At 52.9% G+C, this 18,597-nt stretch overlaps 3 protein-coding genes across 3 annotated transcripts; all 3 read left to right on the top strand.

The window, feature by feature from the left end:
- The first annotated feature begins 1,146 nt into the window (after positions 1-1,146).
- On the top strand, positions 1,147-2,619 carry NDUFA7 (NADH:ubiquinone oxidoreductase subunit A7). Its single transcript, XM_068920306.1, has 4 exons — positions 1,147-1,271; positions 1,393-1,442; positions 1,886-2,035; positions 2,357-2,619. Exons 1-4 carry the CDS (start codon positions 1,221-1,223, stop codon positions 2,451-2,453), a joined length of 348 nt encoding a protein of 115 aa, XP_068776407.1. The 5' UTR covers positions 1,147-1,220; the 3' UTR covers positions 2,454-2,619.
- A 1,496-nt stretch (positions 2,620-4,115) lies between these two features.
- Positions 4,116-10,004, top strand: CD320 (CD320 molecule). Its single transcript, XM_068919788.1, has 5 exons — positions 4,116-4,283; positions 5,491-5,709; positions 7,654-7,731; positions 8,092-8,240; positions 8,683-10,004. The coding sequence occupies exons 1-4, from the start codon at positions 4,220-4,222 to the stop codon at positions 8,235-8,237; spliced, it is 507 nt and encodes a 168-aa protein (XP_068775889.1). The 5' UTR covers positions 4,116-4,219; the 3' UTR covers positions 8,238-8,240; positions 8,683-10,004.
- Positions 10,005-10,934: 930 nt separating this feature from the next.
- On the top strand, positions 10,935-18,259 carry LOC104140873 (potassium voltage-gated channel subfamily V member 2-like). Its single transcript, XM_009669878.2, has 2 exons — positions 10,935-13,180; positions 15,694-18,259. Exons 1-2 carry the CDS (start codon positions 11,930-11,932, stop codon positions 15,964-15,966), a joined length of 1,524 nt encoding a protein of 507 aa, XP_009668173.1. The 5' UTR covers positions 10,935-11,929; the 3' UTR covers positions 15,967-18,259.
- Positions 18,260-18,597: the final 338 nt, after the last annotated feature.

Genomic DNA, 18,597 nt, shown 5'->3' with positions numbered 1-18,597 from the left:
TGACTTCGAAAAGCAGTTAAATTCCAAGAAGGTCCAGGAAGCTTAACAGTGTCATTTCAGTGGTTATATAGAGGGAAATATTTATCAGAAAGGTCAAAATAAAGGTCATCATAACCAAGATAAAGCTAGTTGTTTTTGCTGTAAAAGGCAGCTTAATACAAAATACAAAAACACAGCAATATCATTTTATCCAAAAAGGGTAAGTGTAACCCCTGTAATAAGCAGACTGGGCTTCGTCCCTCTGCCGAATGCAACTACAGAAGGCAGATGCATGAGCACTGAGACAAGCCACAACACTGACATGTTCAATAACTGAGAACTAGACAAAATACTATTGGAAAAAAAAACACTTTATTGTATCAACCCCAAACACCATCCTCCTCTTCTGTGATCCACGCTTGGTCGAGTAGATGACAAGTAGCAGCTCTGAGCAAACGCAATAGGGCTTTCATCATCTGAGAAGAAAACAGGGGAACCTGTGTCACTTCGACTCTAGAGCTGCCGCTCCGAACGGTTCAGAGGGGTAAAAGAGGTAAACACAAGTGAGCGTTTCGCGTTACTTGTGACCTGGGCGAGGCCTGAGGAGCGTCAGGGCCCAGCCTCCCGCGCGGGAGCCGCCGGCGCTCGAGTCCCGGGCCAGGCAGCCCCAGCAGGCCCCGGGCCGGGCCGGGGCCGCCGCCGGGAGGGCGGGACTCACCGGCAGCTCAGCGCAGCCGCCGGGCCTCGCGCTCCGACTCGAGCAGCGTCAGGACGTCGCCTTCGCGCACCGGCCCCTTCACGTTGCGGATGATGGAGCGGCTGGTGTCGTCCATGAACTCCACGCGCACCTGCAGCGCGGCACAGCGTCAGGCCGGGCCGCCGCCCCCGCCCGCCCGCCCGCCCGGCGCCGCTCACCTGCGTGCACTGCCCCTGCGAGCCGGTCCGGCCCAGCACCTTGGTCACCTGCGGGCACAGGACACGGCGTCAACGCGCGGCGGCCCCGGCCCCGGCCCCCCCCGCACCCCGGCGCGGCCCCCCACCCTGGCGAGCTTGATGGGCTGCACGCGGCTCGTGTCCATGGCGGCTCCGCGGCCTGGAGAGGGCGCCGCCCCGCCCCGCCCGCCCTTATAAGGCGCCACGTCTCGCGAGACCCGGCGTGCCCCGCGCGCCTTCCCGGCACCGCCCGCGCCGCATCCCGCTCCGCCCCGCCCCGTCCCGCCCTGCCCTTTACGGCGGCCGAGATGGCGACGGCCACTCGCATCATCCAGCGGCTCCGCAACTTCGCGGCGGGGGTAAGGGCGGGCCCGGCCCCCGGCGCTGCGGGAGCGGGGTCTCGGCGGGCCCCGCCGCCCTGAGGCGCTCGGCGCTGCGCATCCCCGCTCCCCCCTGAGCCGCTCTCGCCTTGTCTTGCAGCGGGACCTCCAGGCCAAGCTGGCGCTGCGCTACACCGAGATCTCCAAGAGGTAAAGGGTGGGCGGCGGCGGCGGCGGCTCCCTGCCGCCCGCCTCTGCCCCGGCCCCGTCGCGAAGCTGGTGGCCAAACCTTAGCGCTGCTCCCTGCTTTCTTTCCCCAAACCGGGGAGGGGGCAACAAGCGTTTCCTGGCACCGCAGCCCCTCTCTTAACCAGGAACGCTTGTTTCTGCCCTCGAGGAAGAGAGGAGGTTGTCCCCTTAGCTTTGGGGTTCAGTCACTGCAGAGATGTGGGAAAGGGGTCTCTTATTTCCCAGCTCTGCATTTTTAACATGACTGCATTCGTATCAGACTCATTTGGCTGTTGCAAAAACTGATGTGACTGCAGGCTGGCCAGTGCACAGCGCTGCAGTGGTTGCGTTCCGTTTTCATGTTAACACGGGGACTTATTTAACAAAACTAATGTGCTGAAGTTCTTAAAACATTTGCTGTCTAGAACCCAGCCACCACCTCGGCTCCCAGTGGGTCCCAGTCACAAGTTTGCAAATAACTATTATTGCACCCGTGATGGACGCAGGGAGGCTTTTCCGCCAATTGTTGTCACGTCAGCACAGAAAACCCTTGCTGCAGGGGCTCAAGCTGGCAGGTAGGTCTAACCTAGTCTGTCCTGCAGTTTTATAGCTGTGACTATGTAAGCTAGGCAGGGTTGAGCTTAGTTTGATGTGCCTGGATGATCCCTAAAAATATAGGACTCTTCCAAAAAATAGTTTTTGTATTTAGGTTAGTAGAATACTGAACTAATTCTTTATTTCTGTATCTCCTCTTGAATAAGTAAGCAAGTTGGTTGAAAGTGGACTTACCTAAACTCTCTAGGAATAATAAAACCTGTACACCTGATGAAATCTGAATGTTCTTTATAAGCTGTTATTAAAACCTAGTCACCTCTCTCTTCCTTCCTCTATCCCAGTTCAGGGTCTGCAGTGACAACAGCTGAGAAAAAACCAGTGACACCAGGGCCAGCACTTAAGAAGTGGGAGCTTTCAAAAGACCAGCCTTATTTGTGAGAAATAAATACAATGAGGCTGGAGGTACTGATTGTACAGGTCATAGTGCTGCTTTTTAATGAACTCTAATTTGGAAGCCCACATTGGATTTAGCTACCATGATGCTGTCTGTATTGAATTTATCCTAGTTTTGCTGGTGCATGACTAATAAATATATTTAAAGCTGTGATGTTCCCCATTTTGTCTGTTCTATTGGAATTACACAAATTACTTATTTTTAATATTACCTTTAGCATAAACGTGTTTTCTTGAGGGAGTAGCAACATAGTATACCATTTTGAGCTTTGGCTCAGAGGATTTGCAAGTTAATTGTATGTGATGATAACTAATCCAAGGTAAGACCCCTAAATACAGTTAGAATATCACTTAAGGACAGAGTTGAGCAAAACGTGCCTTAGCCCAAAAGGACCTGATACTCTGCTTTATTGGTAAAAGACATCAGTCAAATAGGATACGGCACTCAGTCTAGAAATACTCATTTCCCAGCGACCTCAAAGTGAAATGACCAGTTTTAGTCTTAGTTTGTTCTGACATTACCTCTTTAAGGCTGCTATTTAAGAAGAATGGTTGGATACAGATGTTGCTATAAAGCCTGCTTCATTCCATGCCGTATGTACGTCCTCCAAATGTATTTGATACTTAATAGCTGCTAGTGCAGGGGAATCCAGGCACTTCTTCTCCCTATGGTTGTTAAAAGTGAAAGTCAATCACTGCTAAAGACTATTCTAGACTCACACTTCAAGTGCCCAGTATCCTGGTCAGCCTAGCCTGCTACAAATACATACTCTTCAGTTACAGAGTACATTAGTCCTGTCCATCCTACTGACAACAGGTTGTTGGGGCTCATGCTACAGGGCTCAGGCTATTACAATGAGCTACACTGATTGTTTCTCAGGGAACTGCTCGAGGATGTCTGTTCTCCTGCAGCTTTTGGAAGATGCAGCAGGAGTGTTGCACAGTTTATACTCAGTCCTTGCAGAGTCAGCTGACTGAAAGCAGCGCTTAGGTTTTTATCCCGCTGCCTCAGCAGGGCCAACCAATAAAGCCTAAAAAATCTCATTTGGAGAGTAGAGACAAAAGTAGATCTAACTCAACTGTGCAGCGAATGCTAATTAAAAGGCTGGCAGGAGCCAAATAATTTGCAAAAAGCTGTAATTGGGGAAAGCTTGTTTTACATAAATGATCCTATTTGACAAGCAGTGCGTTTCCACCAAGAAACCTGGCTGCCTTCCTGTAAAGCCCTAGTGATAGATTTTATCTAGTCACCGATGGCAACAAGCAAGAAAATGGCACTGATTTTGCCGCGGTGCTTTTTCTCTCCGAAGCTCTGTAGGAGAGCCGGGGGCGGCACGGAGAGCCCCTCAGGCTCGGTCCGTCCGAGGGGCGACGGGACCTGCCTTGTCAGACCGCTCCCGACAAGCGGACGTGCCCTGGCCGCCCAGCGCCCCCCGTGAGGAGACCGGCCGGCCCCGGGGGAGGCTCCGGAGCGCCCCGGGGCCCGCGGCACCGCCCGCGGAGAGCCGCTGGCCCGGCGACGGCCGCTCGGGCAGGGGAGGGGGCGGCGAGCGGCCGTTAACGGTCGGGCGCGAGGTGGGGGGAGGGGTCCCCTGCAGGCCGCGTCACGGCGCGTGCAGCCGGCTCGCCCGCCCTCTCGGGCAGCCCATTGGTCGAGGCGGCTCCCCGCGCGCATGCGCCCTGCTCTCTCCCGGCCCGCTTTATAGAGGCGCGGGGCCGCAGCAGGGCGCACACGTGGGCGGGCGGGCGGGATGGGGCGGCTGCTCGGGCTCCTGGCGGCGCTGCTGCTGACCGCCGCGCCGTCGCCGCCGAACGGTGAGTAGGGGGCGGGGCCGGCGGCGCGCGTGCGGCTGCACCGTGCCGCGGCTCTCCCCATTGGCTCCTTGCGCCCGTTCCACGCGCACGCCCCTCGTCCTCATTGGTCGTCCGGTTCCCGCTCAGCGGGGGGTCCCTCCCGCGCCCCTCCCACTCCCCTGCGGCCGCAGCGCCCGCTCGGGCTGCCCCGCGGGCCGCTCCGCCGGGGCCGCGCCGGCTGCGGGGACGGGCTGGGCGAGCCGCGCTGCGACGCGGCTGCCCCGGGGGCCCGGCGGTGCCCCTGCCTGACAGCCCGGTGAGGGCCGCCTGGCTGACCTTCCCCTCGCTGAGCCCTGGGGGCAGAAGGGGGGACGCAGGGGCTGGTGGAGCGGAGACTAACCCGCAGGAAGGCAGCTCGGGGACCTCCAGGCAGCGGGCTAGCCTGGGAAGGGGCTGGAGAAGTCTCCTCTCAGGTGTGCTCAGCTGGCTGTCCCTGTCCTGCTCCATGCTGCTTCTGGCTAAAGACCCGCCTACGCAGCGCTTAGTGTGTTGGTCTGTGAACGAGGCCTTTTGCAGCAGCCTCTGGATGCTGTTCTCCCTCCTCTGTGACGTCTCTGCTCTTTGAGTCAATAGTGTTTATTTTAAGGGTCTCTTGGCTGAAAAGCTTTCCCTTTGGTAGAGGAAACATGCAAAAGTTGGTCCCACCAGAAGGCTTCCTGATGTGAAGTAGAACAATGTTCCCAGGCTCCTTAGAAGGAGGCACTTGAGCCCCTGCCTGTGACTTTTGCAGAGATATTTTTGGGTGCCCTAGGAAGGAAGTGTGTTGTTCCAGGACCGCTGCACGCACCTCCTCCTCAGGCTAGCAGCGGTGAGCAGGAGGAGAGCAGTGTCTTCATGCAAACATCCTGCGCTATCCAGGCCTGCTGCTGAGAGGTGGGGTAGAAAGGGCAGATGGGAGCTGCTAGGCATCTGAGGGTGTAAGGGAGCTCTTGCATGGGGAAAAAGCTGGGGAGGAGCAAGCAGCAAAATCCCTCTTCCCAGCAGCAGGTAAAGCTAGTCCTGAGAGGTGAGCAGTGAGCGAGTGCTGCATGTGCTAGCTGGGGTGGGCGAGAGCTGGCAGTGCTGCAGGGAAGATTGGGATTCCTGTGAGGAGGAAGGGAGGGGCTGATCCAGACCCCAGGAGTTGGGGACCGTCCTCCTGTGCCCCTCTCAGTCCTCGGTCCTGCAGTTTTCCTCCAGGACTGCCCCATGGATCATTTCCAGTGTGCACCAACAGCCAGCTGCTACCCCCGCGAGTGGCTCTGTGATGGCCACCCTGACTGTGACAATAACATGGATGAGCAGAACTGCAGCACGACTACACTGGGGACCTCTGTGAGGCCAAGTAATGACAGTGGCTGGATAACTACCCCAAGAAGCCCCACGATGCTGAGTACTGACAGCACAGGTAAGGGTTAGCATGGCTGAGTTCCCTGTGGTGGGACACAAGTTCATGTGCCTAGCCCCTTCCCTAATTCCTAGGAGGAATGGGAACTGGAAACTTAACACAAGTGAGAGGGGCACAAGGACTCCTTGTCTGACAGGAGGTGGCTGAGGAGGAGTGACAGCAAAGCACAGTTGCTACAAGCCCAAACTCCAGGTTTATCTCAGCCAATACCATTCCTGTATATAGAGTCGGTTGCTGTTTAGCTGGCTCAGATGTGGCCCATTGAGCCTGGCAAACAAGCCAGGCAGGGCTGTATGCTGAATAACCCTACAGGTGGGGCTGCCCTATGATAGTAAAACAGAGCTGGAGGTTCGTTGCATGCTTGTCCGTATCCTGACTGGGTGAGTGGGTAAGGGCCATTGTTACCTTGGCTGCTGTCTCATGTGGAGACTCCGTTTCCCCTGTAACTACAGAGGGAAAATCAGAGGCCTTTGAGAATCAATTGCTGGTGTTTTCTTTGCTTTTTTTTTTTTGCCTGTGTGTTGGGGTTCTCCTAGTGTTTCTTGGTAGTAAAACCATTAAGGACTGGGGTGGGGAATTACCTTAAGTGAAGGTGAAGTTAAGAGAGCCTACAATGTTATTGGTTACATAATAAAGATAAGAACAGGGGATTATAAACAAGACTAAACCCTTCCATCTGTGACTTCTAGCCTCTCTGAGCCAGTTGCCTTCATCATAACTTACCTTGGGCTACATTTATTGCTTTGGGCAGAGGAAACACTGTAGAGTTAAAACTCACCTTAAACTTCCTTCTGTGGAGACAGTATTTAAACACTGTAGTGCTCCCTCAGGAGGTGCCTTTGAAGTACCTTCTAGAACATGCATTTCTGATTACTTCATAACAACAAGCCAGTGGCACTGGAGTCTCTCTTACCCATTATGCTCTAATCTCTGTCCACCCTTCTAAGCACCTCTGATCTCTAGGAGATGGACAAGCTGAAGGGAGAAGAGGATGGGGGAAACACTTCTAGGCCATCTGGGCAAGATCAGAGCAGGAGTATACCAATACCTGCCAAGCCTGAAGAGTGTATGTTGGCATCCCCAGAGCTGTCTGCATCTGAGTTGTCTTCCTCTGAGTAACTCTGGTGCTTTCATTGTCATAGACCTGTTGGCTGTCTGAGGTGCTTCCAAGTGTTGTTCCAGCTTGCCTTACACCTGGGTCTTCTGTGGTGTTTGGGGGTTGAAACACAATGGAAGTCAAGAGGCCTGTGCTTGTTGCGGACATGAGACCCTACCCTCAGGTTTGATGCCTGTGCCAGTTCAGCTGACGGGGGCGGGGGATAAGCTGTACTTAGGTTGTACCTGGGACTTCCCAGTGCCAGGCCCCAAGAGGAGAGATTATATTGTGATTATATCTATGCCTGTAAATCACAGGGCTGAAGAATGCTCCCAAGTGCTGGAGCTTGATGGCTTGTACTGCTGAATTGTTCATGTGGTCCCTAGTGTACTTACTGCCTCTGAAAATCAGCTAGCCCTCTTACCAAGCACCACTTGGACACAGTTCAGAAATTAGTGAGACAACCTGGAAATGTTATTTCTACTTCCCTTCAAGAGCAGACAAAACTGATTCTCTACTTGCTTTCCTGCTTGGTTGGTTTCTTTAGTCTTTGTCTCCTGTTACCCTAGCAGTCCTCACTAGCTGAGAGGGATGAGGAAAGTTTCCCTGCTTTTGCTATTATGCCTTTCCAGTAGGATTTCTTTCCCCTGCCCCGTTCATGTAGGCTAATCACAATAACAGTGAGGCTGTCAGGCTTTGCTAGCAGATAAGGTTTTGCTTAAACTGGGAAAGGTCTGTTGGAATTCTTGAGACGTGACCTTGAATACCCAGCTCAACTGGGGACTGCTTTGAATGCTGGTCTTAAGGTGACTTGGAAGCCTAATTGATTCCTTGTACTTTCATTGCAGAGGCTTCAGCTGCCCCTGTGCCTGGGGATTCTGCTGTGTCTAGGAATCAAGGCCGCATGTGGATGATGCTTATTGCGGGTAGGTGAGACCTAGAGTGCTACACACAGTCTTGGTCTTGTGTTAGACTGTAAATTGAGTATCATGATGGAGTCTGTTCCAGACTTCTGGCAGTAGCTGCTTTCTCTGGGCTGGAAGGATTAGGGGAAGCCCTACAACATGGCCTATTCATTCTTGAAGCTCTGATCTGGACACTTCATATCTTTCCCTTTGAAAGGCATCCTTTTGCATGTGATCTGACACCAACTTCCTTTCTTTGTCCCTTATCCTTGAGGGAAGCTGCTGGTCTCTAGCTGTCTGCTAATGCTGTAGAGCAGCAGAGTACTGATGTCCAGATCAGGTGCAATGAGTGATTCTCTGCTTGTGCACTCCTCTCCTCAGTGCTCTTGAGCATCCTGATGGCTGTTGGCTATGTTGCTGCATGGGGCCACTCCAAAGCAAAAAGTGGGTTTGACAACTTCAGTCTTGAAAAAACATCCAGGGAACAGTTGATGCCCAGCAAGAGCCAGTCAAACACATTTTCCTGAACGGTAAGTTTCTTGTACCCCCAAGTGCCTTGTATGTGGGAGGGAGAAATACCTTTCTTGTTCTCTATTTCAAGCTTCTAGAGCTTTCCCCTCTGGGTGCAGATTTTCCCAGTTGTTCCCTTGGCTGTGTTGCTGGCATGCTTGGGATTCCAGTGTGCAATGGAGCAGCAGAACTCTCCCCTTCCCCTCCTCTCGCATGATCAGACATAAAGGCTCTTGTCTGGCTGCAGGGATAGCTGTACGGTCTAATCTAATGAGAAGATGCTGGCCTCTTTCAATAGTGATGTGCCTGTCTCTGGGCTTTCCTCTGCTACCAAGGAAGCTGAGCCCTTGCATACTAAGATATTAATCTTCTGGTGTGGATTGCTTTCCTTCACTTTGCACAAATTGAAGTCAAGCTAAGCTTTTGGCAAAAAGACCAGGTGTTTGTCTCTTGTTATCACAGGGAACTTGGTCTGTGATGTGGTAAAATGGAACTGCTCTGGTCTCCCTCCTGCTCCCCACAATACGGACTGAACTGGACATAAGCTCTCAAACCTGGATTGTAGTTGCACTGGACTAATTGGAGGATGCTCCCTTTAATAAATGGATCTGAGATTGTGGGACCACTTTGGTGCTGGAAATCTGACAGGACCTTCCCTGGTGCTCTGAAATAGTGTGTCAAAGTTCTGACAGTTCTTGCCTACAGGTATTAATGCTGCATTTCACCAGTGTTGCCCTGGACCCAGTGATTTTATTCTCTATGGAAATACAGATGCAATGCCAGGTGCTGTTCAATGACTTTCCTCTGTCTCCAGCTAAGATACTTCTGCCACCTTCCCCATTCTTGTCCCTGGATTATGCCAGGGAATACAGGCTTTCTTACCTGTTTTAGTAGGAGCTTACTGAATCTGCACAGATAAGACATGTATACATGCTTGTTTTGATGCTGCTCAACCTAATGTACTGGAAGCTTTTCCTGACAGTCAGGCCAACCACAGAGATAAAAGGTGAAATCCTTCCTGTCTGCTTGGGCTTTGTAGGGAGTTACATGCTGTGCTGGAGCCCTGGGGCAGGCAGCTTCTGAATACACTGCCTTCCAGGAAAGATCTCAGCCGGTTGCATAACTGTGCTTTCTACTACAATGCTGAGCTCTGAATGTTGCTTCTGTAACACTGTTAGAGATGTGTATCTTAAACCTGTCTTGCTCTGAATTTTGAGATGTGTTTGGAGTTCTTTGCTTTCGACTTGAAATAACTTGGGTCTTGAATCAAATGTTGTCTTTGCTGATTATGATAGGTGCAGCTGTTCTTGAATGGTGCAGTGCTATGCACGCTGCAGAAGAACTGACAGCAGAAGGAAGAGAGTCCTGACTGATGCTTTAAAGCAGTATTGAGCTCTGCTCCATGTATTCCTTTCATAAGCATTCACTAAATCACAATCATCACAAGAGATGAAAAGGTACTGCTTTGGCTGCTGAACTCAGTGCCTTAAGAGTGAGAACCAAGCTTGCAGGGCAAATGCTGGTCATCAGCCTTAGAGCAGAACTCTTCTGCTTTTAGGTAGTAAGTGTGCAGCTGTAACCTATGAGAGCAATTTCTATAAGAGGTATGGAGTCCTGGGCTATTCTAGTGCTTGTATTTTTAGTACCAAGAGGTTATTTGCAAGGGTACACACAGCCTTGCTCCTGCTTTTATAGGAACATGTGGAGACTACAGTAGGTGAATGATAAAGGAGAATAAAGAACATGAAATAGTGACTTCTGGATTTTTGTTGTTCTTGAGTTTGTGATCTGTTTGATTCTGTGCTTAGCAGCCCAGAGGCTGCATCTGCTCTAGGTTGCCACATCCTAGGAAAGAAGGTTCATGTGGAAGGTGGACTGGAGTGGACAGATGAAGAAAGCAGGTGCTGCCATGCACACTTAGGACTGAAGTGACTTCACACACATAGGAAAATGCAAAATAAGGGGAGCAGAGTAGGGGTGAGAGGAATATAATCAACACTTGCAGCAGGGGTGCTACTGCAGAACAGATGACAAGTGAAAAGCTTAATTTAGAATAAAGGGAAAAACTTAAGACTATGCGAGTTCTACCTTGCGTCTCTTACACCCTCATTAGAGCAGAGGGAAAGAGTGAGGTACCCAGCAGAGCAGAAAGGCACTTCTAACAGCCCTGATTTTTGCCCCATCCAGCTGGGATTTCTAGAAGTGCTGTAACTGACTGAATAGCTCTTGCACAGTACACTGCATGTCTTGTGCTGTCAGGGTTGTGTGGCAGAGGTCAGCTGTCACAAGCCTGTCCCGGATCATCCTCTTAGCTTGAGCTGTGTTGAGCTTGGGACTTACTGTTCTATTATACTCTGCAGAGGCCCTTCCTCTGTGCAATGGGGAGCAAGGTTGGGGCACAGAATCAGGAGCAGCAGCTTCCCATTGCAAAGTCATGTGTCTACAGCTTACTGATCCCTGAGCTGACTGCTTCATGTTCAAAGTAAAACCTGTCTTTGTGAGGCCAAAGTCATGTGTCAAAGCTTGCAGCCGTGTTCATGACAGTAACTTTCCTTCCTCTGTCCAGCCTGCATGGCCCTGCCAGAAGCATTTTTGTTCTAAATCCTCAGGCTCCAAGACTTCAATTAGAGTGGGGGTTGAGCTGCTTTTCAGCCTGGTAACAATTTTGTGCTCTGGTTCTCTATATCTAGTTAAATCATTTCATATAAGTAAATGATATTCCACATGGTCACATAGGACTCTTCTAGGGTAAGACATCAAAAAAGGACCCATTTCTGCTAACTTCGACTCCCCTTCTGCTTTAAAATCCAAAGACTTATTTTTCCCTTTTGAGTTCCTATGGATTAGGGCAACATCTGTTGCATACTTGCTTTCCAGGGTCTCATTCAATATTCAACATTCTGCAGTGTGGGAGTAATGGGGCTGAAGAAAAGTGTGATGATATGCAGATGGCTTGCGGCTGCAGTGCAGGAGCACCCTGTCGTGCTGTAGATCCCACTCAGGCACTGTCTGGAGGGGTGAGGAGGGTGCCTTCATATCTGCCCCTGTAAATCTGAACCTTGGGGTTTCAAAGGATGAGCTGGGAGCTAACAAGCGGTTCCCTTTTCTGAGCTATGACAGCTGAATGGAGCAATGGCAGCTGCATTAACACTTGTGCTTAATGAATGATGCCAAAAGCAGCATCTGCTGGGGGAAGTACTGTGGAGGTTAAAGCTGATACAAGTCCTGCGTGTCTGCACCTTTTGGCAATAGAAGCCTTCAAGGGTTAAACGTAGGCAAGTTCATGCTGTCTCTTCAGCTCGCTATAGTAGATGCCCTGCTTGGAAGTATAGTAGTATGTGACAAATGCAAACAGCTATGAGGAAAAAGAAAAATGCAAAGCTGGAAATAGTCCCTTATATAAAGGGTTAGTGCTTCAATCTCATTATTGTCTTAAGGAGCGGACACTTAGCTGCTTCCACTTCCTACAACGCAAACCTCCATCTGATAAGCAATCGGCTTTGGGACCCGGGCAGGTGCCATGTGGCGCTGTGACACAGGCAGGGCACCGTGACGTAGGCTGTGCCCCTTGGCAGTAACTCTCCACTACACCTCTGAGCTGAACGCACTTGCCCTAGTCCACGCATGGCTGGTGGAAATGTTCCTGTGAAGCCAAAATTACTGTCCCATAGCCTGTAAGAAGAATCACTGCTTTGAAGGGTCAGGCACAATGAGGCAGCTGGGGAAGAGGCGTGCAAGTCTCTCTGCCAATCTGAAGATCGGGGATCGCCGGGGCTGCTGCCGGACAGCAGAGGAAGAGGAGGTCTACATCCCGTTTGCACAGGACAGCCTGATAAAGCAATGGAGCTCCATGCAGAACATGACAGACAGAAACCAGGAGAAAAGCAGAATTCCTATCCAAAGGAACAGGTACTTCCTCAACATTAATGTGGGAGGTAAATCATTCCAGATAGCTTACAAGGCAGCTGCCCGGTATCCCATCACCAGGATTGGGAAGCTAGCCATTTATACAGACCCTATGAAGAAGATGCAGCTCTGTGATGACTACTCAGTGCAGAGGAACGAGTACTTCTTTGACAGAGATCCTTCAATTTTCCACTATGTCTTCCACTTCTACCGCAGCGGTGTCCTGTGGATAATGGAGGAGATGTGCCCCAGTCACTTTGTGGAGGAAATTGAGTACTGGGGAATCCATCTGAAATATTCCCAGCGCTGCTGCCGGATCCTGTTTGAGGAAAAGCAAGATGAACTCAGTGAGTACCTGAAAATACAGAAGGAGCTGGAGGCAGAACTGGAGCCCCTGGACTCAGCAGAGCACTTTGAAGGCAAATGTCTGGGGACGTTTCGGAAGATGATTTGGAACCTCATTGAGAACCCTTACTCTTCTGTCCCAGCCAAGATCATCGCTGTCATGTCAAGCTTCTTTGTGCTTATCTCCATCGTGGGCATGACTTTGAGCACGGTGGAGGAGATGAAGCACAAGACAGGGAAGAAGTGGATGGAGCAGCTGGAGATGACCTGTGCCATCTTCTTCACTTCCGAGTATCTCATGCGGCTTATATCTTCCTCCAGCTTCCAGAAGTTTTTGCGGGCAGCATTTAATGCTGTAGACCTAGTGGCCATCCTGCCTTTCTATATCCAAATTCTCTTTGAAAATCTGGACGAAGCGGACACCCTTTACCATGAGGAACTGCACAAGATGGAGAATGTGAGCAAGCTGGGAAAAGTTCTCAAGCTCATCAAGCTCATGAGGATCTTCCGCATCCTCAAGCTGGCACGCCACTCTACTGGCCTCCGGGCCTTTGGCTTCACCATGCGCCAGTGTTACCAGCAGGTTTGCTGCCTCCTCCTCTTCATCGCCATGGGGGTCTTCACCTTCTCCGCTCTCATGCACTCTGTGGAACATGACGTCCCAGGCACCAACTTCACCAGCATCCCTTACGCATGGTGGTGGGCAGCGGTAAGGTGTGGGTACCTCTTCCAGAGAGGTGTGTGGTGTGGCTCCACAGGCAGGGGCTACCTCAGTACTGGAGGGATTCACCACAGTTGCTGGCTAGGAGTTAGAAATGGGCCCAGTTTTCCCACTGGCTCCGGTTTGATGGGAAGTCCAGAGCCCTGTATGTTCTAAGGGAGGAAATCGGAGATCGGAACAAAGCTCAGAGGCTCAAAACCAGGCACTGGGGCGGGATGCTGGGTCAGAAGTGGCCTGGACATTGTGCCAAGGAGAACATGACTCAATGCGGGCCTTATATTGTGGCAGCTAGGACCCAAGTATGTGGGTGGACATGGCCTGGTTCAGATCCCCTGAGACAGAACACAGAGCAGAGCACATTGCACTCAGGGACAGGAACTTTTGGGTTGCCAGAGCCCCGGGATGGCCCTTGTTCACTGACTGCCTGCTTGTGCCACCAGGAGCCAGCATCTCTGCTGAGCCAAGCACTGTGATAAACCTGGGATTAACTCTAAGCTGACAAACAGCTAAAGCACTTGAGACCCAGGGGTTACAAGGGGTTTTTGGTTTGCAGACAAAATGATCTCACTAGTCACTTCTGCTGTTATAATGCCCCTCCACTACCACAGCCTGCCTGCCTGCCTGCCTCTAATTATTTCCTCCCCAAGGAAGTGGCTCTTAGCAAAATCAGCTGATCCAGGTGTTTAAATGACCAGGGATGAGAATCCCTGAATGGGCTGATCCTATCTCCTGTCAGTGTATCTCCGTGCTGGGACCAAACTGCTTTGTCTTATCTCTTGTCATGGCCCATGGTCTTGCTCCCCTCTCATCCGAATGCTGTTCCCTGCGGTGAGTTCCTGGGCAGTTCCTCTGTTTCCCTTGAAGGGAGGGTCTGGGAAGCTTTGTTCCTGCAGGACCAGGAGGCTACAGCCAGGAAGCACCAAGGCCTGTGCTCTGTGGCAGGCAGGAAGCTCCAACAGGCAGTTCAACTGCTGGAGGAAGTTCGGCTCAATGATGTCCAGCTGCTTTTGAAGACATGCACGCAAAAAGGAGGAGGGAGGCAGGGAAGCTTGCCTCTGGTTGTCTCTGCTGCCAGGGGCCTGATCTGGCCATTTCCTAAGGTTTGTTGGCCTTGTCGGGTGCCGACCATGGAGCTGAGCTCCAGCAAGCTGCTCTCCAGCAAATGGCGTTGACAGAGGGGCAGGTTTCCCAGAGTGTTTCCCCATACCCTGCTGTTAGCCTAGCTGGGGCATCCCATACTCTTGTGTCAGGTGAAGTGTCCCCACAGCTGCATAGCTCCCTCCTGACTGGTTCAGGGCTATGTTTGTCCCAAGGCAGAAGGAAAAAGCATGTTTCCAAGCCAGGCGTCAGCCTGCAGAAACTCAGGGCTGTTTCTGCGCGCTGGCCCGCAGCTAAGGAGCTGTTGAGGTCCCAAGCCTGTTCCCTTGCTGTAGCAAGTTGTCGGGGGAGTGCAGGGCTGGGTTTGTTACAGCCTCCTGTAGCTGTAACCATTCAGTTGAGTGAGGTGACATGCTGATGTCCCCCTCTGCCAGCCTGTTTGCCTTGCAAGAGGTATGATATGGATTTAACTTTGGGGTGAAGATGGCCATAGCCCCGCTCATACACAGCACCTACATCCTGCACTGGCAGCAAAAGCAAGAATCATTCCCTTGGCACTAGTTTTGGTGGGGCTACAAGCCCTTTTCTAAAGAGCTTTGACCTAAACCTTCTTCCTACTTGCCTGCCCCTCCCCAGCCACCATAGTGCTGCATAGGGGCAGCCCCAGAGCCTGAGAGGTTTGCTCAGAAAAAGGAGACTGTGAAGCAGGCCTTGGGCTCCTGGGGCAAGGGAAGGACAGACAGACCAAGTCCTGGCCAGCAGGGAGATGGACACGTAGGACCTGCATGCTGGGAAGAGGAGACCCTCATGGGTCTGGAGAAAGTCTGAGACTCCTGCAGGCTCAGGGAGGGTCTGCGTGCCAGCAGGAACGCGAGGCTGGGGCTGGTCAAGGGAAGGATCAGGGAGGGCCCACGGTGACTGTGACCGCCTGCCTGCAAAGCTCCCAGCCCCAGTGAACGCACACCTCAACTCCAGTGCACGCCTTCAGCAGCCTGGGCCAAAGCATCCCCAGGTGTGGAGAGAGGGTCCCTCTGTGGCCAAAGAGAGGCAAGAGGTGCAGGGCCAGGGAGAACCCAGGTTGCTATGGTGCTGGGGGTGCATCAGGCAGTGACAGAGCTGATGTGTGGCTGACCTTGGGGGTTGTGGCCACAGGTGATGAGTGAGGGCCATGCAGCTGCTAGAGTAGGGACAGATGAGCCAGCTGCAGCTATGGCTGCAGAGCAGTCCCTGTGTGATACCCAGCTCCTGCGTGCAAGAAGAGGGAGGTGGGTCCCAGCATCAGTAGGGCTGTTGGATGCGGGGGGGCTGTTGAGAGGGAAAACTGCGGTACCCCTCAGTAGGTGGGCAGCCAGGAGAGGTCTGCTGGATTTGAACACGCAGCATTTTATCCTTTCCTTTCCCAGGTCAGCCTCTCCACTGTGGGCTATGGAGATACTGTGCCTGACACGGTGCTCGGCAGGATTGTGGCTTTTGGCTGCATCTCCTTTGGCATCATCCTGAATGGCATGCCCATTTCCATCCTCTACAACAAGTTCTCCGATTACTATGCCAAGCTGAAGGCCCATGAGAACGAGACCAGCCTCTCGCTCAAGCTCTCCAGGAGGATCCGCTTCAAGGAGCGAGCCCTGCGGAAGCTGTCGGAGTGCTGCAGAGCCGACCCCCGCTGCCACCACTGACCCTTTGCCCCCAGACAACCCCTCCACCCCAGCTTGTCTCCCACCATGACATATCCTGCCCTCTGCCCTGGCCATCCCTCCCTGCAGCTGCTCTTTTAGGTCCTGTCCCCTGGGAAGGCTTCGCGACATGGGAAGTGACCGTGACCAGCAAGTCATGGCAGCATCTGCGGGGAGGTGCCATTGCAGAGGTACCCGTGCCAGCTCACACTCTTTGGAGGGATGAAGCATGGCCATGACTGTCTTTGTCCTGTGACCTTCTTCAATATTGTAGGCTGGATGCTGCTGTCCTGGGGAGCAATGAATAAAGGAGCAGCTAAAGGGAGTGCTGTACGGACATGGCAGGATATCTGTCCATCATGGTCAAGGGGCAGACCAGCTAGGGGATGGGACACCCCAAGGACTCAGGATGCGAGCAGGTGCAATGCATCGAGCTAGACTTTCACTGTGTGGAGGATGGTGGAAGTCTATACATGTGATGAGATAAAACCTGGTAGGATATCTGCCCAGGCTCTGCTCTGCTCCTGGTTTGAGCAGGACACACAAGGACTCTCCCTGCTCCAGCCTGCCAGACAGCAGCCTGAGATCAGTGGTCATCTACTAGCCAAGCAGATAGTTCAGCCCAGGCTGAGCCCAGCGTGGAGACCTGAGTGAAGACTCAGCAGTCTAGGAGGAGCCTGGCTGTGGTGTTCATGGGGCTGAGGTGGCTCTTGTCTGGGACATGCTCCCCTCTGCAGAATCCAGGATTTCCTTCAGTGTCACTAGGTGTCCTGCCAAGGGGGAGCTCTGATCCCCTGTAAGGGCTCAGCTCTGAGTGCAGAGGAGGGACATGACTGACTTCATGGGAAGAAGGGGGAAGGCTCCAAACCTTCCTCTGGAGCTGCTGCCTGCCTCCCAGAGCAAGCTGTGGTAGGATCAGAGGGGTTATCAGTGGTCAGGAGACCAAACCTGCCTTGCTGCAGAGCTGCCTGAAGCTGCTGGGGCAGCTGCGAGGCCTCTCTGCTGGGAGAGACACCCTTGGGACATGGGCATTCTGCAGCTCACCTCAGTCAAATGTCACCCATGCGCTCGCTGAGGGATGCAGCTGTGGGACTGTATCTTCAGGCCTAGCTGTGCACAGAGTATAAAAAGATCACAGTTGTCCAGCCAAACCTGCTTTCCTTCCAGCTGCCCTCAGCCTGCGAAGCTCAGGGCCTGGGAGCACACTCCTCGTGTGGTGCCAGGGTGGGCTGCTGCTGGAGCCACTGTGGTGGTGGAAGTGACGGGCACTGGTTGTGCTGAGGGTGTTGGCTCAGCCCCTGGTTGGCTGTGCTGGGACCGGGTTGCCTGAGTATTAACTAAACCAGGCCAAAACAGTCATTAACTAAACCAGGCCAAAATAGTTCATCATCTTGGGTTATTGGGTAGCCACTTCGTATAAAACTACTTGTAATTGGGGGTGAACAGCAAGTTAAATTTCATGCACCAAAATATAGCCGCTTTTCAGCACGTCCTGCATGCCAGTATGTCTGAGGAGGTGGTTTGCTGTTTCCCTGAAGTATGTCGCAAATATACAGCTGTACAGTAACAGCTTTGTGCTGCTTAGCGAGCACGGGCTGCAGCAGTGGGAATTAGCCCTGTCCTAGCCAGGGCAGCCGGCTGGGGGAGGTCTCTAGGAGAGGACATCTGCCCTGAGCTTGTGACCACTGCTCCTGTCCATCAGTGGGGAGGAACAAGCCTGCAAAGGATGTGAGCAAGGCAGTGTGCATGTGAGCCTCAGGATGAAGCGACTGGCCCTGGGCGTGTTGGAAGCGGAGCCAAGGATGTCTGTGTGTGCTCAGGACACACAGGTTGGCTCTGTCCTGTGCTCACATCCCAGTGGTGGAAGGGGACATGTCCATGGGTTGCAGGGGAAGCATTTGCCCTCGGTTGCATGAATATTCCCAGCCAACGAGCTCCCTGGGGAATGTACCCTTCTGCTGAATGGGACGGGAAGAGGGGCCCAGGCAGGTCCTGACCCTGCAAGGCAGGCAGCAACAGGGGAAGGCCGACAGCCGTGGGCACCACTTCTAGGTGAGCAGCAGGCAAGGAAATCATTGCTCACCAGGCTGGGGTGCAATTTCCTCACCTGCAAGCTGAGCTCAGAGAGGAAGAGCTGCTGTGGGGGAGGCAGGGGCACCAGTGTCAGTCTGCGGCCCTGGTTAAGCGGCTGCTATTTTGAAACTGTTGGAAAGAGGCTTGGAGTGGATCAGCCGTCTGGCACATGCTCCTACTGAGTCCTGGACCACTGAGGGATACCATGCAGGGGACAGCAGGGCTGTGCCAGCGGGCCTGAGGCCAGGACCCCAGCACCTACACTGACCCCCCAACACCTACACCAGCTCCCCAGTCCCCACATCAACTCCCCCTATACATACACCTCCCCTGACACCCCAGTGCAAGTCATCTCCATTTTTCTCCCCATTTCTCTTTCACGAGGAACCTTCTCTCTGGGCAGAGGGCAGCCTCCTCTATCTGTCTTCCCTTGGAGCTGTCCTTCCCTGTCACCCGTCCGCACTCAGCAGGATTGCTTCTGGGCGCTCACACCCCAGACCTCGATCGCCTCTGGGCGCTCATGCCCCAGACCTCATACCTGCCAGCCCCATCAGGCAGCAG

The sequence above is a fragment of the Struthio camelus genome, chromosome 26 (assembly GCF_040807025.1).
Source record: "Struthio camelus isolate bStrCam1 chromosome 26, bStrCam1.hap1, whole genome shotgun sequence".
NCBI classification, from domain to species: domain Eukaryota; kingdom Metazoa; phylum Chordata; class Aves; order Struthioniformes; family Struthionidae; genus Struthio; species Struthio camelus.
The sequence above is the reverse complement of the archived record's forward strand: the minus strand, read 5'-3'. Positions and strand labels throughout refer to the sequence as shown.

Excerpts from the sequence above, each read along its gene's own strand:
- NDUFA7 (XM_068920306.1), top strand. The coding sequence starts at position 1,221 with ATGGCGACGGCCACTCGCATCATCCAGCGGCTCCGCAACTTCGCGGCG. Across the intron at positions 1,272-1,392 it reads TCCGCAACTTCGCGGCGGGG|CGGGACCTCCAGGCCAAGCT; the intron begins GTAAGGGCGGGC and ends CTTGTCTTGCAG. Across the intron at positions 2,036-2,356 it reads GCAGGGGCTCAAGCTGGCAG|TTCAGGGTCTGCAGTGACAA; the intron begins GTAGGTCTAACC and ends CCTCTATCCCAG.
- CD320 (XM_068919788.1), top strand. The coding sequence starts at position 4,220 with ATGGGGCGGCTGCTCGGGCTCCTGGCGGCGCTGCTGCTGACCGCCGCG. Across the intron at positions 4,284-5,490 it reads CGCGCCGTCGCCGCCGAACG|TTTTCCTCCAGGACTGCCCC; the intron begins GTGAGTAGGGGG and ends TCGGTCCTGCAG. Across the intron at positions 7,732-8,091 it reads GTGGATGATGCTTATTGCGG|TGCTCTTGAGCATCCTGATG; the intron begins GTAGGTGAGACC and ends TCCTCTCCTCAG.
- LOC104140873 (XM_009669878.2), top strand. The coding sequence starts at position 11,930 with ATGAGGCAGCTGGGGAAGAGGCGTGCAAGTCTCTCTGCCAATCTGAAG. Across the intron at positions 13,181-15,693 it reads ACGCATGGTGGTGGGCAGCG|GTCAGCCTCTCCACTGTGGG; the intron begins GTAAGGTGTGGG and ends TTCCTTTCCCAG.